This window comes from Mus caroli, unplaced genomic scaffold, assembly GCF_978045245.1.
Source record: "Mus caroli unplaced genomic scaffold, Mus_caroli_1 scaffold_2, whole genome shotgun sequence".
NCBI classification, from domain to species: Eukaryota; Metazoa; Chordata; class Mammalia; order Rodentia; family Muridae; genus Mus; species Mus caroli.
In genome coordinates, this window is record NW_028227257.1 from 139125647 (window position 1) to 139151716 (window position 26070).

Genomic DNA, 26070 nt, shown 5'->3' on the forward strand with positions numbered 1-26070 from the left:
ACAAAATTTGTAAATAGAGTGAGGTTTTTGTTTGGCAATCTAGACCTAATATAAATAAATACTAATGATGGGGAGGAATTGGAGCAAAACTTAAGCAATGACCTTGAATAGGACAGAGTAGCAGAGAAGTAGCATAGTTGGGGCTTTGGTTATTATCTCAGCTAAGTTTGAAAGTCAGAGACTCCAGAATTTGCACAGGTTATCAAATATGGACTGTAAAACTAGTAAAATAGTTTCTGACTACTTTAGCTTCCTAAAAGGCATACAGAACAAGGTTAGCATAAATGAGTGAAAATTAGAAAGTGGGTTTTCAGTTTTTAAAGGAGCATGAAATAGTCTTACATTGTAATTGAAAAGTAATTAAGGTAAGGCAACAGTACAGGTAGTTATGTTATACCCTACTAAAATACACAGCATTATGTTATACCCTACTAAAATACACAGCATTCAATTTAGAATGCTCCAGATATATTATTTTTATTTTTTGTCTGTTATCTTTTAAATATTTGTAAAAAGCACCAACTAAAATTTATACCAAATAGCAACATATTTTGACTCATTTAACTTTAATATTCAGAAATCCTATCATTCACCCTAGGGGAAAATTTTATTGTTAAAATACACTAGAACAATATTTTCATGGCACATAAGCAGTCATATCTTCTATGAAAATGCTTTTCAAGTCTATCAAATACTACCCTCATTAGTACCTATTCAATGTGTTCCTGTCACCCACTGTCTTGTGCATTTATCACAATGAATCAGAATTTATTTGGAGGGTTGGCTAACTTGTGCTTCAATGATGTATTTCTTCTGGAAGAACTCAAACATAATGAAATATATTATGTCTAGTATTTCTATAATATTTTCACCAATGAAAGTAAATTATTCGTGAAGAATATACACACATTGATTTTATGCAGGTTACTCATGGATTGGAAAATCAAAACAAGCTTCCAAAGATAGAAAATCAATTGATGTGTCAGGCAGAGAAGGCATAGATAAGGAAATGAACCTGCATACTGACACTTTTCCTCGTGAAATAATTTAATTTACCAGAATTTGAACAGGCTTGTTATTTGAACATAGTAATATGCTAACAAGAAGAAAACTGAGCACCAGTTTTCATTAAATTTTGTTACCATTCCTTAAAATAAATGCAAACCAGTGTGTTTTGTAAGACAACAGATTGAACTTCCTCCTTGAGACAATTATAATATAAACTAATGATGTTTAATTTAAAGATTTTTATGTGGACATTTTGATATAGCGACTTTTTTTTTCTTTACAGAATTATTACCCAGTTGTCAGCAGTTGAATTGCCAGTTTAAATGTGCAATGGTCAGAAATGCTACAAGATGTTATTGCAAGGATGGATTTGAAGTCGCAGAAGATGGAAGAAGCTGTAAAGGCAAGTATGAAGTGTGACTCTCTCCATATTAATTGGCATGCCATTATTCTACGAAAGTACACAAGATAAGCAGAGTAAGAAGTAGGAAGCTAGATTTTGCCCCACAGCTCTTGAGACTTCAGATCCTCTTAATCAAGCTTCATAGCATTTGGACAGAAGAACATGATAAACAAAGCCTGTTTCCCTATGCAGGGAACACATAGAGAACTGGAACGTGAAGGTACACAGTCCCTTTTAAGAGCAATCCTGTTGACTCCAGGCTACCCACTATGCCCTAGTGCTTTAATTACTTTTCCACTTCACAATAATACCAGGGGCCAAGTATGCTCTTTGAGTACAGTCCAAAGTTTAGTACTATTTAATACTTGTACAGGATTCCTTAATAGAAATTAAATAAGGTATCTGAAAACATTTGCCTTGCTAAATTTTTACAATTTTTCTTTTCTTTTAAATGGAAGGGTTAATATTATCCATAAAGTATAACCATTATATATGAATTTGTACAAATTTTCTATTTATTTTTCAATACTAGTAAAAGTTGGAAATAACAGAAGTAATATTTTAGTCTACTTCTATCAAACTAGATTAAACTATTTAAACTTCATAGTTGGTTTATAGCTATCATATTGCTGTAGTATAGTAGACATGTCATTAAAGAAGTTAATGATTACTATGTATATAATAGAATTTAAAAAATGTAGGTCAGTAACTTTAGAATTTGGCATTTTATTAATATCTCAGTAATTGATATATGTATTGACTTTCATATTATTTTTATTCCTTAATTCTAGTGTGAGGCCCAAAGCTTGTTTAACATGTCTGAGATACTTAGTGTGGCTCTAGCTATCAAAAGTGTTAAGTGCTTTAGATTTCGCGAGCATTCTTCAGCAAATGGTCATTCTCCAAAATGATTAATTTGGAACATTCAAATAATTTCGTTCATTGTCCTGATGACTGCTATTATGAATATGTTAACATATGTGTAATATTTACTTAATTATAAACACAATATGCTATGTGCATTTACACAGTACTTAGTATATGTATATTTAAACATCCCCACATGCTTAACTGTTAATTATACACATAAGATATACTTATAAATTATATAAATACAATATAAGAACATAGAATAACTATATTGTCCAAACAACTAATAAACAATATATTAAAAATAATTTTGTTTTTTAAGTAATTTTGCTTAGCTGATTATCTTACTACTTTTGGCTTAATACAGGATTTTATTTTATTTTTAATCAATTAATTTACTTCCCCAACGTTGCTGTACTCCCAGTGCTCCCATTATGGAGTCCCTCCTCCTATCCCCCCTTCTCTTTGCCTCTAGAAGGGTAGGGTCCACCCTGGCACATCAAATCACTGCAGGATTAGATACATCCTCTCCCACTGAGGCAGAACAAAGCAGCTCTCTGCTACCTGCAGTTCTAGTCCCTGTGTGTGCTTTTTGGTTTGGTGCTCAGACTCTGAGCGCTCCAGAGATCCACATTAGTTGAAACTGTTTGGTTTTTTGTGGGGTTCCCATCCATTTCAGGGCCATCAATACTTCCTCAGCTCTTCCAAATGGTTCTAGATCCCCGTCGAATGTTTGTCTGTGGGTATCTGCATCTGTTTCAATCAACTGCTGGGCATAGCCTCTCAGAGGACAGTTATGCTAGGCTCCATTCTGTATCATTAATACTGTCAGACATGGGTGCTTAACCATGGGATAGGTCTCAAGTTGACCTATAGGTTATTTGTTGTCCATTCCTTCAGTTTCTACTCCATCTTTTTCCCTGCATTTCTTTTAGACAGGACAAATTTTGTGATAAAAGTTTTGTGGAGCCCGGCGTGGTGGCACACGCCTTTAATCCCAGCGCTCAGGAGGCAGAGGCAGGCACATTTCTGAGTTCGAGGCCAGCCTGGTCTATAAAGTGAGTTCCAGGACAGCCAGGGCTATACAGAGAAACTCTGTTTTGAAAAACCAAAAAAAAAAAAAAAAAGTTTTGTAGATGGGGTTGGTGTCTTTATCTCTCTACTTGGGGCTGCCTATCTACAGGAGGGGGCCTCTTCAGGTTCCATGTCCCCACTGTAGGCATCTTGGCTAAAGTCAAACACATTAACTCCTGGAAGTCTCCCCTATCCCAGGTCTCTGGGACTTCATAGAAATTCCCTCCAGTCCCCTCCCCATTTTCTACAGCTTCAGATGTCCATTCATTCTCTTAGCCCTCTGGCCCTGTCTCTAGTTTCTCCTCACACCTGATCGTGCCCTGTCCCCAATCCTCTCCTCCTCCCTTCTCCCACTCAAGTCTGTCCCTCCTTCTCATCACATGACTATTTTGTTTCTCCTTCTAAGTGGAATTCAAGCATCCTCTCTTGGACCTTCCTTCTTGTTTAACTTCTTTCATCCTGTGGGGTATACAATGGGTATTCTGTACTTTTGGGCTAACATCCATTTATTAGTGAATAGACCATGCATCTCTTTTTGAGTCTGAGTTACCTCACTCAGGATGATATTCTTCTCAATCAATCAGTTGCCTGCAAAATTCATGTCTTAATACAGGATTTTAAACTTAACAGAATGGTGGAATATTTTTTCAAAATTCTAATATCAAAACCATTAAAATGCACTAAGATTATTTTATTAACTTTTCTGTGCTATGCAAAAAACATCATGACCAATGCAAGAGTTTATTTGGGCTTACAAGTCCTGTGGGACAGGAATCCATCACCAATATGTCAGAAAACTATAATGACATACAGGCATGGAGCTAGACATGACAGCTCATATCTTAACTCAAAACAGAAAGCAGTGAAATCAAATGGGAATGGCATGAGTCTTCTAAACTTCAATGTCCTCAATGACAAAAAAGCAAAATTTAATTTCATCATTCATTTAAAAATGTCTAAAAATAGCACTCCCAACTGGGGATCAAGCATTCAAATGACCAACACTATAGGGAACAACACAGCTAGAGAAAAGGTATACAAGAGAAGATAGCAGACTCAGAGTCAGCCCAAATCACGTTAAGAGAGGATTCACATGTAAACTCTGCTACACATTTGCTACATATCTGCAGAGGGCCTAGGTCCAGGCCCTGCATGCTCTTTGGTTGGTGGTTTAGTCTCTGTAAGACCCCATGAGTTCAGGTTAGTTAATTCTGGAGATCTTCTTGTGGTCTCTGTTACCCCTCCAGTTCTTCAGTTATTCCTCTCATTCTTCCACAAGATACTCGGAGCTCCTCTGGATGTTTGGATGTGGGCCTCTGAATGTGTTTCCACCAGCTGTTGGATAAGGCCTCTCAGGACAGTTATGCTAGGCACCTGTTTGCAAGCATAGCAGAGTACCATTAATACTGTCAGTGGTTGTATCTCTTCCATAGGATGGTTCTCAAATTGGGTGTTCCTTGGCTGGCCAGCACCTCAATCTCTGCTACATCTTTATCCCTGCACATCTTGTATGCAAAACAAATTTTGGGCCAAGTGTTTTGTGGGTATGTTGGTGCCCCACACCTTCCATGGGAAGTCGTGCCTGGTTATAAGAGGTGGCCACATCAATTTCTATATTCCTCACTACTTGGAGTTCCAACAAGGGTCAACCGAATAGATTTCTGGGAGTCTCCCCAATGCCAAATCAGTGGCATGTCATAAAAATGCATTCCCACACTTATTTCTCCCTTTAACCAAGTCCTCTTTCCTCCCAGAAGCTGAGCTTTACTCCTGTTCCAGGTGCCTCCCCCAACTACCTCTGATGTCTATTTTATTTCTGCTTCTGAATAAGATTCAAGAACCCTTCTTTGGTCTCTCCTTGTTACTTAGATTTTTGGATCTGTAGATTGGAATATTGTTATCTTGTACTTTTTGTTTTGTTTTGCTTTGCTTTTATTTGTTTTTGTTTGTTTGTTTTCTGGAATATTTTTGCTGGATATTTTATTTATTTACATTTTAAGTGTTATCTCCTTTCACAGTTTTCCCTCTTCAAACCCTCTAACCTGTCCCCCCTCTTCCTGCTTCTATGAGTGTGGTCTCCCATCCACCAACTCCCACATCAGTGTGCTGGCATTCCCCTACACTGGGGCATCGAGCCTTCACAGGACCAAGGGGGCCATTCCTCCCATTGATGCCAGAAAAGGCCATCCTCTGCTACACATGCAGCTGGAGCCATGGTTCCCTCCATCTGTACTCTTTGGTTGGTGGTTTAGTCCTTGGGAGCTCTGGGTGGTCTGGTTGGTTGATATTGTTGTTCTTCCTGTGGGATGCAAACACTTTCTGCTCCTTTGGTCCTTCCCTAACTCCCCCATTGGGGTCCCCTTGCTCAGTCTAATGATTTGCTGCGAGCATCTGCCTCTGTACTTGTCAGGTTCTGGCAGAACCTCTCAGGAGAGAGATATTAAGATCCTGTCAGAAAGCACTTCTTGGCATTCACTCTAGTGTCTGGATTTGGTGTCTGTATATGGGATGGATCCCCAGAGGGGCAGTCTCTGCATGGCCTTTCCTTCAGTCTCTGCCCCACACTTTGTTCCTGTATTTCCTTTAGACAGAAAGCATTTCTGGGATAAAAATCGGGAGATGAGTTGGTGGCCCCATCCCTTACCTAGAGGTTCTCCCTCCCCTTTGTTGGGTATTTCAGCTAGTGTCATTCCCGTTGGTTCCTGGGAGCCCCTAGCTTTACTGGCACCTGGGACTTTCTGGTGGCTACACCCAGTTCTCCATACCCCATTGCTACACACCTCCTCTCAATTTCCAGACCCTCTGTACACCATCCCTGTCTTCTCCCATACCTCATCCTGCCTTTTCTCCTCCCCTCCTCTCTTCCTGCCAAGTCCCTCCAAACCTCTACAGCCTGAGTATTTTGTTCCCCTTTCTAAGGAGTGAAGCATCCACACTTTAGTCTTCTTTCTTCTTGAGCTTCATATGGTCTGTGAGTTGTATTGTGAGTATTCTGAGCTTTTAGCTTAATATCCACTTATCAGTGAGTACATACCATGTATGTGTTTTTGTGACTGAGTTTCCTCACTCAGGATGATACTTTCTAGTTCTATCCATTTGCCCAATAATTTCATAAATTCATTGTTTTAATAGCTGAATAGTACTCTATTGTGTAAATGTATCACATTTTCTGTATCCATTCTTCTGTTGAGGGACATCTGGCTTGTTTCCAGCTTCTGGCTATTATAAATATGACTACTCTGAGCATAGTGGAGCATGTGTCCTTATTACATGTTGGAACATCTTTTGGGTATATTACCAGGAGTGGGATAGTTGGGTCCTCATGTAGTACTCTGTCCAATTTTCTAAGGAACCACCAGACTGATTTCGGAAGTGGTTTTCCCAGCTTGCAATCCCACCAGCAGTGGAGGAGTGTTCCCCTTTCTTCACATCCTTGTCAGCATCTGCTGCTGTCAGAGTTTTTGATCTTAGCCATTCTGACTGGGCTGAGGTGGACACTGAGGTTGGTTTTGATTTGGATTTCCCAGATAATTAAGGATGTTTTAAGAGTCCAAAACAATTTAATATTCCTCTATTGAGAATTTTCTGTTTTGCTATGTACCCCATTTTTAATTAGGTTATTTGGTTTATGGGTGTCTAATATTGTGAGTTCTTTATTTCTTTTGGGTATTTGTCCTCTGTTGGATAAAGACTTGGTGAAGACATTTTCCCATTTTGTAGGCTGCAGCTTTCCTGAGGGTGACCTTTGCCTTACAGAATCCTTATGGTTTCATGAGGTCCTTTTTACTAATTGTTGATCTTAGTGACTGAGTTATTGGTATTCTGTTGTGTCCTGTAACACTGATCAAATGCTATTCCCCACTTTCTATTCTAACAGATTTTGTGTATCAAGTTTTATGTTGATGTCTTTGAATTTGGACTTGAATTTTGTACGCTGTGATAGATATGGATCTATTTGCATTCTTCTACATGCAATCTACAGGTTCATGCAATTCCCACAAAAATTCTAAAACAATTATTTACAGACACTAAAAGAGAAATTCTTAGCTTCATTTGGAAAAACAAGAAGTACAAGAGATCTAAAACAATCCTGTCCAATAAAAGAGTGCATGGAGTTATCACCATACCTGATTTCAAGCTGTACTACAGAGTAATAGTAATAAAAAAACCTAATGGTACTGGCATTAAAAATAGACAGGTTGATCAACTGAATGAAATTAAAGACCCAGAAATAAAGTCATACACCTACAGGCACTTGATTTTTGACAAAGAAATCAAACATTAAAAAAAAAAAGAAAAAGAACAACAACAAAACATTTTCAACAAATGGAACATGTGTAAGAATCTTTAACCTATTAGCTAATGTCAAGAGCTTAGCCACAGTAAATTTCTTCTGCTGAAAGAAGGAAAAAACAAAAGCAACTATGTGCTGATTATATTTGAAGTAACTCATAAAAAGCGAGTTCTTTTTATTTTCTTAGCACTCTTCAGTTGCCACATAGGATGATCACTTGTTTCTTTTCAACTGTATCTCCAGACAGTTTCTTGTCCTTATGGGAAAGAAGAAGACAGCACACAGGAAATTGCATGCATATTCTTCTGCAGTCAGTTTTGTGAATCTGCATATAAGTCACAGCAGTTTATGCTACCTAGGCTAAAAAAGCAAAGGAAATCATTAATCACACCTCTCTCCTGGTTAACATAATTATATCAATAAAACTAAAATAGAAACCAGTAATATTAAAGTTGGAAATGTTTATGAAAGTAAGCAAGCATCATTACTGTAACCAAGGGTTGAACTTTTACAAATGCAGATCTAAATATCTTTAAGCATTACTGTAGATGTAGCTCCAAACACTATTCTTTCTATTTCCCAAAGTACTTATTTTGAATGAGCCATCCATGACTTCAGGTTATTATAGGACTATAAAAAAATCCAAAATCAGAGCAAAGAATTCCATATAGGTTAATTCTTTCCTAATTTAAATAGCTCCTTATGCTACGCAGCAATGTTTTTTTTTTCTTCTCTTTCCCCTATTAAATTCTTTTATTAGCTTTGGATTTCCCAGAAGTCAATCCTGCACGAAGAACTTAAATGAAAGGTTCTTGTTTGTTTGTTTTTTTCTGTCTATCTTCTCTCCTTTTGCTTCCATTTTCTTACCTCCCCTTCTCTACTTCTTCCTTCCACACTCTCACTCCCTCCTTCTCCCTTTTCTTTATTTCCATCAAAATAATAATGAGAGGTGAGACACAAATATAAAGATTATTAATATTTGAAGGATTAATGTAGTCTCCAGCAAATTCTGATTGAAGCTTAAATGTGTGACAAAATCATGTAGAAAGAGGGACAAAGGACCAGAACGTTTAGCACTGTCATTCTTGGGAGTAAAGGGTTGCATACCGAAGGTAAGATCATCTCTCCTGGAACTTTGCAGGCCTTCCTTTTTGCTGGAACTTCTCAAGAGAAAGGGAGCAGGGTTTTTACAGACATTGCCCTGTGAAATCACTCTGAACAGTCTTTGAAAAGCTGACAGCTATTATTTGTTACAGGTCTCTTGAGAACATTTCTCAAAATTATTCCAAGGAATTCTGTGTTCTCCAACAGTATGCTGTTTAAATTTGTTTCCTTCATCTTTGGTCATTAAGATTACATTTCCCAACACAGATATTTTTATACGTACCCCTGGTACATATTAAATCAACTTATTAGTCTTCTTCTTTCTTATGTTTAGATACATCAGTGGATTTTTTAAAATTCCATAAACCTAACTATATATGTTTACTTTTCTCACTTTTAAAATTTATTTAATCCATCTCACGTATTGATTAATATTCCCTTCAGTTTCCACACTTCTTACTTATCTTGGAAAATCTGTCCCTTTGCTGGATATCTGGCCAAACCACAGGCTTACATTTTTCCTCATTAAAAAAGTAGAATAAAAAGAAATGCAGAAGAAAGTAAAATGAAGGAAGGAAATAAGGAAGGAAGGAATGGGGCGATGGAGGATTGGAGGGAAGAAGGGAGGGAGAAACTCTCAAAGGTATACAAAAACTTGCCTCTCTTTGTGGTCATCACACCACAGCTGACCTCATCCACTTTAATAGCCACATTTTTGGCAACTGACAGCATTGTGTTCTTAAATTTGTTACTTGTGTTTCACCCTTTCTGACACTGATGCCTTGTAGCCCCATTGTTCATTTAAAGTGGTTTTAAATATTTTCTTTCCCGACATGCCAGCTCTTTAGTATTGTTCACGATGACATTGAAAACATGCAATATTTAAAATGTCAGTACATTTCATAATCTATCAAGACCTCCTCTGTTCTGAGTTATTTTACTACAAACTATTTCTTTACATCCATGTACAATGTTGGGATCAAATGTGGGATTTGAACATCCTAGAAGTGCAACTCGTGTTCCTATATGTCTCAAATACTACAGTGTGAAAGCCATTCATGTAAGCCAAATTCTGTATGTAAATGCCCCATAGAAAATGACTAATATGCAATATAAGAGTCTCAACGTTTTGCAATACCTTGGTATTGCAAACTTTATATGCCCCAGTACAGGGGAATGCCAGGGACAAGAAATGGGAGTGGGAGGGTAGGGGAACAGGGCGGGGTAGGGTATAGGGAACTTTTGGGATAGCATTTGAAATGTAAATAAAGGAAATATCTAAAAAAAAAAAATCAAAAAAAAAATAAGTGGCATTGTCTACTTAAAAAATAAATAAATAAAAATAAAAAGTCTCATCTTATTCCAAGATCAGTACCCTACATGCTGACTCCCAGAGGGAGTTTTCATTGGATTTTGTTCGATTGTCAATGCTGATAACTGACATCCTTGAAAAGTTTATATTTTTAATATATTAAAAGAATCACGGAGTCCCCTATGGGGATTCTCATGTAAAACCTTTCCTTTTCCATCCTCCCTACACTCTGATAATAATTTGCAGCAGGTAAACTTTTCCTCATATTTCTTTCATTGAGGGAAATAGCCGGCTTTAGCTTTTCTTTTAATGTTTCAAAATTCATTGGCTTCCAATTTCCAAGAATTAGTTTGATTTCCCCCCCTCTTTTTTCCCACATATTTTTGAACATTTCTTGAAGACTACTCCTCAGGCACCTGAAACTTGATGTAAGTAAAACTCATGGTCTCCCTCTACTCATATCTGCAATTCCTATATGCTACACTTCAATATTGGATTGCTGGGTACTTCTTTTATCTACTTTCCAAATATTGTTTAGTCAATTTCTTAAACTTCTCTCTATTCATTTTTTCTATTATTACTGCTTCTGACTGCAAAATGTAATGTATTTAAAACAAATGGGTACGACAAGGAGGATCAGAATTTCATAAACAATCTGCATAGTAATTCTAGGCCAGCTTAGACCTCATGAGACCATTTCTGAAACAATACACGTATAAGTGCATATTGAATATATATGTATATATAAATTGAATATATATATATATACACATATGTGTGTGTATACATTTTCTGAATACTCAATTACCATTCTAGTGTAGCTTCTACATTCATCAATCTCCCTGTAACCCAAATTTATTTAGTTTTTGAAAAAAAAAAAAAGATCTTTTCCTGGCTCCTTTTTAATTAATATCTTCCAAATATTGTATACGATATAGGCAATCCTCTCATTTCACATATAAAATACTTTATTATCAGTACTAAAAATTACCACTTCCCCTTATACACCCTTGCATCACTCGACTCCTTCACATGAAATCTCCATGTCATCAGAATGCTTGCTAGAAGATGCAGAGTGTAACTTTAGTGTGTGTTTTGTTGAATTAAGGAAATTTTGATACTGCTTATTCTCAGTTATTTCTGAAATTTTCTTTTTTCATTGAAAATAGACTTTTTAAATACAATATATTCTGATTGTTGTTTCTTGTACCCCAAATCCTTCAAGATCTTCCCCAATTTCCCATCCACTCAAACACACACATTTTCTTTCACTCTGTTATAAATCAAATGGGCATCTGAAAATAATAAAATAAGATAAAATAAATACAAAACAAAATAAAGACAGAAAAAGAATACATGTGAGACCAAAAAAATATAGAAAAATGCATACAGACACACACACACACACTATATGAATAAAATTAGAAACCATAAAGGATATGTAAAAGATCTGTGAGATGGCTCAAGGGTTGGGAAGCCCATAAAAAAAGAAAAAAAGCATTACAAGACCAATTACCATTGAGTTTGTTTTATGGTTGTCATCTACTACCTGCACTCAATTTCACTTAAGTGCGATATTTATCTCTAGTGTGACTTCTCTGGTAAAATAAAACTATTTCCCCCTTGAAGACAGTTATGATTTTGAATAACAGACATAGAACAAAGTCTTGAGGCTTGGACAGATATCTCAGCAGATGCAAGCATTTTTGCACAAACCTGATGCCTAGAGATATATCCCTGTAACCCATAGAAACAAATGTTGGAGAGAAATGAGTATAATCAGCTCTTCCCTTCTGCATGCATGTCATGGTTTCACATTTGCCCATATATATCTCAGTCACATGTACACGACATTATCAAATAGCAACTATCAAAATAAATTGTTAAACAAGCAAAAATGATATCTTTATTTTGTTTCAGTAAGTGTTCAATAGTTTAACTTTTCAAAATAATGAAGATTGTTTACACGGTTTGACTCAAAAATCACATTTGATATTCATTTTAAAAGCCCTCTACTAGACTAATTCTTAGATAAAAGAATGAAAGCATCATTTCTTTAAATACTGGACTTATTAAAAAGATGTATTAGAGTACATTTTAAAGCATTAAAAACACTGATTTTTTTTCTGGCTAACATGACCAACACAATTAATGTCAGTATCTTTTTATATATATATACGTAATTTTATACTGAATGTAACCTTCTCACTTAATAAATATTAAGACACCTAGGAACAACTTTTAGTTGGAATTATTTTAAATAGTTTATTGGAGTTAGCTCATGTTTTAAAATAATTGTCTATTTGAAAATAAATATTTTTGTCAATAAATATTCAAGTGTCCGAACATAAATTTTCTTAGAAATGACATTAATTTTTCTTTCAGATCAAGATGAATGCAGCATTTATGGTATTTGCAGCCAGACCTGCAAGAATACATATGGGTCCTATGCTTGCAGCTGCGTGGAAGGCTATATAATGCAGTCAGACAACAGATCTTGCAAGGTCAAACATGGTAAGTGATAGTCTTTGTTCTTCCAGAGCCTCTTTCTTAACTCTTTTTTTATAATACTTTCTTTTGCAGTGTGGTGCAGCCATGTGGATGTGGGCAAGATCATGTTTACACACTCATGTGTGCTAGAGACTAAGAATACTACTTTTAATAGTTGTCATTCATATAAGACCTATTCAACTGGAGAAATGTCTAATTAGAAAATGGGTGGAGTAATGGATCTTAACTGCCAATTCCTTACTGGACTCTATATTGTGTGTGATCTTGGAGCTTTTGCCTTGAGTCTAAAATTTTTACTCCATATGTAACACAGTTTTATAAAACCTGCGTCAATCTATTCTTTCACTTAAAATCTGTTACTATACTCATTTACTTAAAAACTGTTATTATCTTGTTCCTGTCCTGAGAATAAAATGAAAACTATTGGAAGGACTATGAGAACCTAACAATGCACTTTACTATTTATTTACCTTTCCAATTCCATGCCTCTGCCCTCGTCCTTTCTCCCAACTCTATCCCAAAAATTGTTTTCCTTCTTCAACTGTACTGGTCTTGATTTGAGTTACTCCACAGTCCAGCCTGCAATACTCTCAGCTATCCAAATCAGGTGGCTCTTCCATTCTCTTTCACGGCTCTGCCACAAGGTTAACATTCCAAGGGATGTTCCATGAAAGCTCCATTTAGAGGTGTATGCTCTCCATCACTATCTATTTCAGTGTGTGTGTGTGTGTGTGTGAGTGTGTGTGTGTGTGTGTGCTCTAATACTATATGCTTTCTGAGCATCATTTAATTACCACTTGAGATTAACTCAGTTTAGTGTCAATTTGATTTCTTTCTTACTATATAATTTACCATTTACTTTTCCAATTCTGGAGAAAGCAAAGGAAAGGAAACATAAATGAAGTAGAGAAAAAGAAATGATGGAGAGAGGAGGGGTACAAATGAAAATATGAATTTATTTTTCAAAATAGTATTATAAAATTAAAAGATCCATCTTTCAATGCTTAAATTTGATGTTTAAAATTCTTCCTACTTATTACTTCTTACCAGTCAATAAAACTATCAGTTTCTACATAGCTTTCAGCCAGTATTATGAAATTCTTGGTAAATATTAGTTAACAAGTATCTTGGGGATACACTAGAAACAACAGTGTACTTCCATCTTATGAAGCTCAGGAATAGTGTGAGGAAATAGACAATGTTCCACCTTGGCTGATTAATTCCCCTTAAGTCTGTTTTCATATCAAGTATTTCAGATAATGATAGAAAGCAGTGACTAACCCCGCACCTCTCATGAACCTTTATTAGGAAGTAATTAATTACAAGAGGGAAATATGAAGCTCAGTGAGTTGCTGATGTTTCTTTTATAGACCTCATAACATGTTTTATCATGTCTTTGAGATAGTATGTAAATTCTTTTTCTAAAAAAGAAAAATTATATTCAAAACCATAAACAGAACCTTCTTCAATTTTGGGTTTTTTTCCCTTTGAATTATCAACTTCATATACAAGGCCCTAATTATTTAGGTGTGGGATTCAGATCTTTGAAACCATTAAGCCATGTTCTATGTTTATTTCATTAAGAGTCCTGATACAACAAATTAGTGTACCAAAGAAAGCAGGATTTTTGCTGTTTCTATTGAGTCTCACAATATTACAGAAACTGAGGGAGAATGAAATGTGATAAACCTGACTCATGAAAACACTGCTTCCCTTCCAATAGAAGTATCTTATCTGACAGTAATAGGATATGACTAGAGAAGGGTGGTTCATGGTAATGTCACACTCTATCAAGGAAAGGTGATGACTTGGGAACTGATAATGGAATATACAAATCACCTCTATGCCCTTAGCTTGAAGACAATATCTGCCTACAAAGTTTGAAAAATAAACAGTTGCTATGGAGATAGTGTTCAGGCTTAAAGTTTAAAGAAAATGAGCTGCTAATAATAAGAGCCTACGTCTCTACCAAAGAGCGACTACTCTGAAGGTCACATGAATATTTGATTCCAGGCATTTGCACAATTCAGGGAAAAAGTCATCAGCCTGTTTTAGTTTTCTCACTTTTATAGCACATGAACCAGAGAAAACAGTTGGCTTTGGTTACAGATACACTTTTAGTTAAAACTCCACATTAAAAAAAATATTGTTGAGCCAGGCATGGTGGCGCATGCCTTTAATTCCAGCACTTGGAGGCAGAAGCAGGCAGATTTTTGAGTTCGAGGCCAGCCTGGTCTACAGAGTGAATTCCAGGACAGCCAGGGCTATACAGGGAAACCGTGTCTTGAAAAACCAATTATATATATATATATATATATATATATATATATATATATATATATATATATATAATTGGTTTATATATATATTTATATATTAGTTTTTCGTGTCTCAAAAATATATAATATATATAATATATATATATATATATATATATATATTGGTTATATATATATCGAGAGGTTAGGGAAATATACAACTATCAAAGTCAAATGATGGAGAGGTTAGCTAGAACCATACTAAGGAGGAGGGAGAGATCCTGGCTCACACAAAGCTATGTTCTACTCTTTTATAAGACCCCCTAAGCTCCACCTCATGTTTGGTTGTAGGTCTCTGTCTGTTTCCATCAGCTGAAGGATGAAGCCGCTCAGGAGATAGTTATGCTGGGTTTCCATCTGCAAGCCTAACAGAGTGTAATTAATAGTGTCAAGGGTTGGATCTATCCCATAGGATGAGTCTCATGTTGGGCCAGTCATTGGTTTGTCATTCCCTCTGTCTCTGCTTCATCTTTACCTCTGCATATCGTGTATGCAGGACAAATTTTGAATTGAAGGTTTTGTGGGTGGGTTGATGTACCCCTCCTTCCTGGCTACAAGAGGCATCCACTTCAGTCTTTTGTTTCTCCCAGTGGCAGAAATCTCAGCTAGGGTCACCCCGTAGACTCCTTTCACCCCAGGTCTCCAGCTAGTATCATGGATGTCCCCCACTGATTCCCATTCTCACTCCTAGCCCTCTTTTGTTATCCTTTCCCTCCACAACTGATCCCTACTTCCATTCTCCCTCCTCATGCCCTCTCCCACCCAGTTCCCTCTCTCCATCTGTTTCTGACAGTCCCCTTCTGAATGAGATTCACACTTCTTCTCTTGGGCCCTCTTTCTTACCTAGTTTTTTGGGGTCTTTGGAATTTAGTATGGGAAGAGTGGGTGATATAATTGTATGAGGTGGAAGAGTCAAGGACACCACATGAAGACCTACAGAGTCAACTAACCTAAGCCCGTGAGGGGCCCACAGAGACTGAACCACCAACCAAAGAGCATACAGAGGCTGGACTCAGGCCCCCCTACACATTTGTAGCAGATATAAAGCTTGGTCTTCATGGATCCCTAACAACTGAAGCATGGGCTGACTCTGACTCTGTGCCTTCCATTTGAATCCCTTCCCCTTTCTGGACTATCTTGTTGGACCTCAGTGGGAGAGGATGTGCTTAACCCTTCTGGAAGTAGATGTGCCAGTATGGAGTGGTTCCCAACGGGAGATTCCCATTCTCAGAGAAGGCAAGGGTGTATGTAATAGGTGGCAGGAATTTGGGTTTTGTATGGGCAGGACTGAGAAAAGATAAGAAGGGGGCGGCAATTGGGATGTAAAGTTAAAAAAAAAAAAGAAATACTATTATGGAAAGAAAAATAAAGAGAGAGATCATACTCCTGGAGACAGAGGTTCTTCATAGGAACAGGTAGTAAATGTCTTTCAATCTGCTTACAAAGGTACTAAAGTTTCAACATGAATTAATGTTATAGCCTTTTAAATGTTCACTCCAAGAGAAGTCTGTAGGGTCCTATTTTCAAACGATAATAATTAGGCAAATTAATACAACTGATTGTTATCTCATTTTATAGTATCCTGATGGGCACAAGTAAAATTTACAAGCTATGAGAACATCTTTATAAAATATGGTTAATTAAGAGAGGGGGATCACAGGCTTTGTGATAAAGATGAAAAGGAACAATTTTAAGCAAGAAGTTTTAGTTCTTAATTCAAGAAATTGAGGATTTTTCACAAATATTTTACATTCTGTATTCATCTCATTAAGTGTAAATATGTGTAATTAAACACTTTAGAGTTGGAAACTTTTATAGGTAAACTACTGCAGCCATGCTTGGTACTGTACACTACTTAACTTAAAAGGAAGGAATTTACAAAAGAGAGTCCACCTTTGTAAAGTAATACAAATATGAAGACTGTAATAACCCTGTACTATTGGTTGAGACCTACTAAAACTAAGTGAGATGAACTACTCTTTATGATTCAATGGGATTTGTATTAAGAGCTAAAAAAAAAGTCTAATCAAAACAATCATTGCGAGTACCTAGTGAAACTTGCTGAATATTTTGAGATATCATTTTGCAAATAGAATTTTGATAATGACTCGTGTACTTTGAAACTTAAAATTTTATTTGGGAAGTGTATCTTTATTCTTATTAAATGACTTAAATCACCTTTGATATAAAAATATATGAATATGGGTATACTTGCACTTAGGATATAAAGTGGTTTCACAGTGTATCAGTTTCAGTAATAGAGAAATCTTAACAAGCTTTTGGCCATTTTAGTTTGATAAATTCAGGCTTGTTAGTCTGTTTGTTCAGTGCCCTAACCACTTTCTAAAATCAGAAGCCTTGAACAGTGGAGTTCCACTGATGGTACTGAAGCAGTGGCAATGTGGAGAGAGCTCTATATTGATTTTATGTTCATCACCATGAAGGCAAAGTCTGAGAGAGTGTTCTTGTAGTGAGTGGGGCATCTACAGCCTCAGGAGACGTGTCCCATTGACTGGCTTTAAGATTCTTTTGTATCTTTTAAAAATTATTACTTTTGCTTTTTTCAGATTACAATATTATATAACTTCCCACTTAAACTTTTCTCTCTAGACCCTGCCACATCCCCCTTCTTGCTATCTTTCAAATCCATGACCTATTTTTCATTAATTGTTTTTCCATACATGTGATATGGTGTGTGTGTGTGTGTGTGTGTGTGTGTGTGTTCCTGACTATATACGTACAACTTGGCTGACCTGTATAAGTTACTGCACATATGTTTTCAAGGCTGACAATGGAAATGTTTATCTCTTTTTTTTTCCCACTCGATGATTTAGAGGAAAACAAAAGAAGCTGAAATGAGATGAAAGTGCTAGGCACTTGAAGTCTTACTTTAGTTTCATGCAAGGAAGTGCATCATACACAGAGCTGAGCAAACAGTGCCCCTCTGCTGCATGTTGTTTCCATTGCTATGATATGGAAGAAAATAGGAAGAGAGAAATAAATTTAAAACTGTAACTTCCATTTTCTAAATTAAAACCTCGGAAAGAACTTAACATCTCCTGATTCAGTAATAAGGTGTTTGTGGTTGGATAATTAAGCAGCATTAGTGTCAGGGCTGCTTCTGCTTCATAGACAGCAGGTGGGAATCTGTAAGGAGGGAGTAGTCTCCCTCACAATGTTGCTTGCAGTTCAGTTATTAAAGCAGTCTTCTAAGGTTAGTTTTAAAACTCACCTCACATTAAAAGTTGCTTATGAGATCAATGACTCAGAGTACTGTATATCTCGGAAATGCTTCTTGGGAAAGGTCAGTGGACTAGTTCAGTGTTGCACCTGGACAGTTGGCTCCTTGCAAAGTTCCTTTCAGTGACCTGTATGTATGATTGGCATTTGGTGACAAGATTTGATGTGAAGTGTTCTTAGCTAGTAGTGATCCCAGTCAACAGGCACAGAACAGTAATTTGGTTTGTTGTTCTCTATGTGTCACACATAGGTAGATCACAGTATGAGCATATAATAAATAGCTAGTGACAGGAAAATTTCTCAGTGCTGAGAAAAGATTATGCACTTGGTACGTGTCTGAGAATCAAGGTCAGGATATAATGGTGTTGAGGCTAAATAAAAGAAGAAATAAAATCCTGGATCTAACTGTAAAGAAAATTAGGTATTTTGACATTTTGCTGCACTATTCAGAAATAACTATAATTTTAGAGAGGGATTGTCCTCAGGATGTGTTGAGAAACTTTGTCTTAATTCCTTGGATGTGTCATCCCCATCTTTCAGAAAAACCTGAAATGTTAAAAAGGACTTTATATGAGTTAAGGAGAGTCTTCAGCAATGAACTCTGCTCTCTACAACCAAGCTCTGCTGCCAGGAGCTATACCCTGTGCAAATTCTAGTATTAGCCCGTATGTCTGAAATTCTGAGCAGGTTGCCTCACCATAGAAATTATTTATTATAAAGAATTACTTAGGTTACATATATTATCTGTACCACCATGACTTTGTAAATTAAATTATATACAATGGACTGGATGAAAATTTCCTGTAGCATTTCTGTTTCCCAAATGACATGACATAGTTTTTTTTGTTCCTATCTAAAAAGCTGTTCAAGAGTAGAAGAGCATAAGGCATAATAACTCCTCATGAATATTTTTATTACTTCCTTTTTGTTTTTCTTGTTGGCTTGAATACATCATCATCTTCATAGTCTAGCCCATTCCTTACCATGTCTTTATTTTAATCAGCAACACAGTTGCCAGATGAATAAGGGAGAACAAGATGAGTTGATCCTAGGAACTTGTGCATTATGCTATCACTCCTTCGATTTACTCATAGTCTCGGAAACAATTACCCATGACAAGAAATCACATCCTTCATTAGTGTTCAAAATTCTTTCTCCAATTAATCTGGGGGCTTTTTCTGGTATGGAAAGATGTTACATTTACAAGCTATAGTTCCAATAATAAATAAAATTTTTAAATCTATAGTGTGCTAGGTATAACTTTCTTTATATTCTTATAATAAATTTTGTAAAATGGCTGAAAAATCATTACCAAATCCTCAAATTAGAAAATTTAATGAATTATACTCCAGCCTACAGTTTTTTTGTTGTTTTGTTTTTTGTTTGTTTGTTTGTTTTTTGTTTTCTGTTTTTTTTGTTTTGTTTTGTTTTTTGGTTTTTTGAGATGGGGTTTCTCTGTGTAGCCCTGGCTGTCCTGGAACTCACTCTGTAGACCAGGCTGGCCTCGAACTCAGAAATCCACCTGCCTCTGCCTCCCAAGTGCTGGGATTAAAGGCATGTGCCACCACTGCCCGGCCAGTTGTTTATTTTTAATATTAAAAAATATAATAACAAAAAGTGAAACATTTAAGTTTATAGAAATGACAAGTGCCTGAGAGATTAAGAAGTTTATGGGTATAGTGGTTAGTCATTAAGAATATTTTTGTTGTTGTGCAAATTTAGCCAAAGAATGCTAGTATGTCTACCTTTAGCACCTAGGATTTTTCTAGGCAAGGTTTCTTGGTCACTATATAGGGTTTCCACTGTAGAATTGTACATAAACCTGATCTAAAGTAGGTGGTTCCTCATTAGTTTACAGAACCACTACAACACTCCTGGGCTCATCTTAGAATGGCAGCCAGAAGTGTGACTTACAGGGTTCATAGCTAGGCATGACTAATGAATATTGTTTCCCTTCAATAACACCTTTCAGCACTCTAAAAACTCGCTAGAAGGAACTTAACTTCTAGGTCTGTAAACACTTGATTTTTCCATTTTCTTTTAATCATGTATGTATTATCTTCAGCCATAGGTGTGATTAAGAGCATCAGCAATAGACAGTAATATTTTGGAGTCTATATGATGCCATTTTAACATTTCCAAATTAGTTAAACCATTTCTGGCCTTACAAATTTAATGGCTAGCATATGGTGTCTAATCAGGACATCACTGCCTCATTATAGGGCAAAGTGTCTTATGTGTGTGTGTATATCTTTCAGGTAGCATCTACAGTAATAGGTTTCTTTATGATTTATTTTCAAAATGTCTTAATGTTTGTTATCAGTCTCCATACCCCCCTCCTCCACCCTGTTCTCATATCCCCTCTTTAATCCTCCCTATTCCATTAGTCCACATCCCCATTTATAATTCTGTTTTAATTTCCTGGTACTAGTAATACCTCCATGGTCTTTTGCTAATTTCCTGTCCTTTATGATTACTCGAAATGAAACACACATATCTGAAGATTCAACACTAACATGCACAAATTAAAGAAAGCATTCAGCTTTGGCTTTCTAGTTCTGGATTACCTCACTCAGAATAAATGTTTCCAGTTCCTTTCATTTTCTTAATAATTTGGCAGTTTGTAAAATAATTTTCTAACACCTGGATAATATTGCATTGTTTAAAAGTACATCATGTTCATTATTGCCTCATTAGCTAATGGAAATCTAGGTTGTTTCTATTTCAGATATGGAAAACTATGGTGGAAATGGAAAGCTATTGTTCATAGAATAGTAATGAACATCTATTAGCAGGTATCTCAGTAATAGAATCTAGAGGTCCTTCGGTCATATGCTCCATCTATACTATAGCCCTTTCATGTGATAGATCTACTTCCACAAATGTGTGGAACTGCCACACTGATTTCCACATGACTACAACAGTTTGCACTCATACTTGTAGTAAATAAAGCATCCACTTTCCCTGCATTTTTTGCATTTTTGCAAGTATTAACTCATTTGATCCTATCTCTTATGACTGTAGAAGGATCAAATCTCAAATTAGATTTAACATAAATTTTTCTGTGCCTGTAGATGATGAATGTTCTTTAATGGTTCCTAGCTGTTTGAATTTCTTGAGAACTTTGTGTTTAGTTCCTTAACCCATTTTAATTTTTTTCTTTTGGTTATTGCTTTTTGCTTTGCTTAATTATATTGTCTGAATAATTACCGTCTGTCAGATATATATATATATATATATATATATATATATATATATATATATATATGGAAGAGATGATTTCCCATGCTGTAGGCTGTTCTTTCACATGAATGATGGTGACCTTTGCTGCACAGAAGTTCTTCAGGTCATGAAGCTTCATTTATTAATTGTTGACATAAATGCATGTTACTGTGATCCTGTTTGGAAAGTCTTTTTCTGTGCCAATAATTTCAAACACATTTCCTACTTACTCCACTATCCCAGGAAGAGTATCAGATCTTTCTCACGTACTTGATGTTTGAGGTTTAGGATGGTAGAGAGATAAGAATCTGGTTGCATTCTTTGACATGTAGCTGTTCTGTTGGATAAGCAGCATTTGTTGAAGATACAGTCTTTTCCCAATGGCTATTGATGGCCTCATTGTCAATAATCAGGTGGGGTTATGTTTGTTTGTTCATTTTGTTTTGTTTTACTTATTTAATTTATTTTGTTTTTGTTTATTCCTTTAGGTTTGCTTTTTGTTTTGTTGTTTTGTTTTGTTTCTGAGAATGGAAAAGTGGATTAACACTTAAAAATATTTATAGCATTTGCAGAAATCTGGTAATCCCAGATATGTTTCCCAGAACCTATTAACTAATGACCCTCTGTAACTCCAGGTCCTGAGACTCTAAAAGCCTCTTTTGGGCAGTGCACTCATGTAGTACACATATATATATGAAGGCTCACAATCATAGAAATCAATAAATCTTTTTAAAAATCACATAACTGTCCATTTATATGTGGGTTCCCTAATCCATTTATCAATGTGTTTTTATGCCTAGCCTATGATTTTTTTTATAGCTGTATTCCAGCCATATAACTTGAAATCAGGTATAATGATACTTCCTACAATTGTTATAGTGTTCTGGATTGATTTATGTATCCAAGGCCTTTTGTGTTTATAGATGAAATTTAAGATTATCATTTCTATTTTGGTGAAAAATCATATTGGAAATTTGAGACAGTTTCCTTGAATTGGTAAATAGCTTTGACAAATGGCCCTTTTTTGCTATATAAGTACTACCAATCCATGAGCATCTGATCTTTCTGTTTTCAATTTATCTTCCTCAAATTCTTCTCCAGAGTATTAAAATTTTCTTTGTACATGTCTTTCTTTCAGTACCCTGGTTAAGTTTAATCTAGTGTATATTTTGGAGGCTATTGTGAATAAGCGTTTTCTTGATTTCTTTTTCACTAAGTATTATAATTGTATATAGAAAGGCTACCAATTTTTATGTATAAATTTTGCATTTGGCAACATTAATGAATATATTCAACAGATTTAAGGGACTTCTGGTGGAATCTCTAGGGCTTTTTATTCACAGAAGGCTTTTATATCCACCCTCATCAAAAAATGCTTCTGTTTGTGACAGATGGCAATTAACACAGAAACCTACAATTGCCAAATAATAGAGAATAAGAGGCAGTGGAAAGTTCAGCCCTAAACTGCTTATCTGCAGCACACCGTCTTCTTTAAGACTGAGGATTATTGCAGAAGAGGAGTCAGAACAAATTTTAGACATAAAGGCAGTAAATGAGTACAAGAAAAAGTATTTTAATGCACAGATGGAAAGTTGTGCACATAAAGTCATGATGTGGCTGTGAAGTCAGGTATAAGACCTGTGCAAGTTTAAGTTAAATAAAACTTAATATTGAGGTGGACATGAGCAGGAAGTCCCATCCCAAGCTTAAGAGACACTGGAAATTTACAGCTTCTGAGAAAGGAAAAAAAAAGTTTTCTCAAAGGGTTTGGTTTCTGCTAAGACAAGCATTCTCCAGTAGATAACTGCAAATATGAGTATATGTGTAACAAATTGCACATGCTAGGCTTGAATAAAAGAGAACAGCAAATTCCATGGGTAGGGAAAGGAAACATTTCTTGAAGGACTTTGGGTAAGATACTAAGCATGGTCAAAATACATTGTGCTAAATCCTCAAAAAATGAATAAAAATAGAGAAAAAGATAAGTCATTAAATAAATAAGACTAAATACACATATTTACGTAATATATTTATTTTTAATCATTAAAAATTTAAACTATAAAATTACTTAAACCTTTAGGAGCATAAACATATTAAAGCTTGAAAAGTAGAATAGCTGTCTTTTTATCTAAGAAAAGATTTTTTTTTCTTTAGAAAGTCTTCAAGGCATAGCTTGTATAAATTGCAATCAACAGAGTTTGGAAAAAATCTAGAGTAATAATATCAGCTAGAGAATACCCCTATGGCATTTCTCTCTCTGCTCCATCCTGGGCTGGGATGATTAATATCATGGTATTCTCTCTAGTCATCTGCCTACAGTCTTTCCTGTTTTTAAAGAAGGAAATATATCGCATTGATTTTATTTCTAAATGTGTGAAAGCATTTTTTCTTAGCAATAAGACCCATGAAGTACTGATTTTGATGGTGCCTTTCACAAAATAGAAATCTGCACAAATTATTAGCTAAATTACACGCAAATGGTATTCCAATGTTTGGGATATTATACTATTAAGTTACTGAAAACCTGCCTAAAAGTTTGTTTTGTGTATCTTTTAATGCTTACAGTATTTAGTCTGTCTCTATAATAGTCAAGTAGAAAATTGTGATCCTAAATTCAGGTTGTATGTTTACATCTGTAGGAGGCCCTGTCAGAAAAATGGAAATAGTTTAAATGGCCTTTCCTTTTTCTCTCTTTCAGATAATGAGTTTCAAGTACCACCTTTCTCCTCCTTACTCTGATAAAATTATCTTATTTTGCATATCCTTGTGAAAGTACAGCAATAAAATAAAACTTTCTCAGTCCAAGTTTGTTAATCTCAGATTTTACATAGACCCAGATCTCATTTCTTGTTTTAACCTTGTGTAGTTATCTATTTATTGGAATCACTACTATTCTCTTATTTGATTTGCAAAATTATTTTTGTTAGTTTATAAAGGCACAGATTTATATATGCCATTTTGAGATATAATTTGTTGCAGTTATTCATAGTCACCCCTGCCCCAGTCCTTGACTGCTGTACACTTTCACTCCCACTACACCCTTCCTGCTTATTGTTTCATCTTTTACACTGCCCTCCTTTATACATTTTGTTTTGGTTTTTTTTTTCCTATTCTGGATCCTAGTTTCCTGATTCTTCCCCATGTTGCTGCTACATGGATGCATATTTGTAACAGTTAATAAATACCCAGGATCCACATGTGACAGAGAACATGTGTTATTTGTCTTTGTGAGGTTGAGTTACTGTTATTGGAGAAGATGAGGTTCCCCATCTTATTAATAAATAATTAAAGGAGAGACTTAGAAGGGAGCTCAAAGACAATTTCATCAGAGCCACTTGCATAGGAAGGAGCCTCAATAGAGAAAATGCCTCCATAAGATTGGGCTATAGGCAAGTCTATAGGGCATTTTCTTTGTTAGTGATTGGTGTGGGAAGGCCCAGCCCATTGTGGGTGGTGCCATGCCTGGGCTGGTAGTTATGGGCTCTGTATGGTATCAATCTGAACAAACCATGGAAAGCAAGCCCGTAAGGAGCACTCCTCAATGGCCTCCATAACAGCTTCTACCTTCAGGTTCCTGCACTACTTGAGCTTCTGTAATGATTTCCTTTGTGATAGACAGTGATATGGAAGTATAAGCTGAAGAAATCCTTCCTTGTCCAATTTGCTTTTTTGGTGATGGTGTTTCATCACAGGAATAGAAACCCTGAAAAAAAAACATAGTAATCACCATCTGCCACTTCATATTAGTCTGCTGAATGTTTTCCACCTATATCCATTCTTCTGTATATTTCATAATTTCATGTTTCTTTACAGGTAAATATATTTCACCATACATGTACATTCTCTCTCTCTCTCTCTCTCTCTCTCTCTCTCTCTCTCTCTCTCTCTCTCTCTCTCTCTCTCTCTCTCTCTCTCTCTCTCGTATCCAGGTTGGTCCTATACCCTTGCTGTTGTAAAAATAGCATTGTGCAGTAAAGCCTGTGTGTGAGTATCCCTGTCGTAGAGTGTGGCAGCCCTTTGGTATTTCCTCAGGACTAGTGTAGCTGGACCATGTGTTCTCTTTTAAGCTTTTGAGAACTATTCAGCAATATTGATTTTTATAATATCTGCTCTGGTTGACAATCCCACCATGAGTGGATAAAGGTTGTTCTTTCCTTATAGCAGCATTAGCATAGGACATGGACACAATATTTGAGGACAGTAAATGGTGGAAAACTTTCTATGCTATTGGTTTATCACATTAATATTATGAAAATACCTATACAACCAAAAATACTCTAAGCCTTCAGTGTGATCTCTATCAGTATCCTAATGACATTCTTCAGAGAACTAAGGAAAAAAATCCAAAAAATTTGTATGGAATCCCAAAAGATTGCAAACAGCTAAATAAGTATAAATACAGCCATAGATACCATATTCCTAAACTCAGAGTATATTACAGATTACAGAGCCATGATAACAAAGACAGCAGGATATTGGCACATAAACAGACATAAAAACTAATGAAACAGAACAGAAGGCCCGCAGGTAAACTCAGACGAGTATGGACACCAGGTGTTTGACAATGGTGAAAAAATTTGAGCTGGAAAAAGATAGCACTCTCAATTAAAGTTATCGGCAAATTTGAATATCTACCTTCAGAAAATTAAAATGAGATGCATATATCTTTCCCTACACAAAATCCATTTAGGTTTGATTGAAGATCTTAATCTTA

At 35.8% G+C, this 26070-nt stretch overlaps 1 protein-coding gene across 3 annotated transcripts in view; it reads left to right on the forward strand.

Moving 5' to 3' along the window:
• The window catches only part of Lrp1b (LDL receptor related protein 1B), a 2026300-nt gene that overhangs the window by 842068 nt on the left and 1158162 nt on the right, over window positions 1–26070 (forward strand). For all 3 annotated transcript variants that reach the window (XM_021181392.3, XM_029472167.2, XM_029472172.2), the window contains exons 4-5: window positions 1292–1411; window positions 12451–12579. In XM_021181392.3, the coding sequence (XP_021037051.1) occupies window positions 1292–1411; window positions 12451–12579 (249 nt within the window). The remainder of the gene's footprint in view (window positions 1–1291; window positions 1412–12450; window positions 12580–26070) is intronic.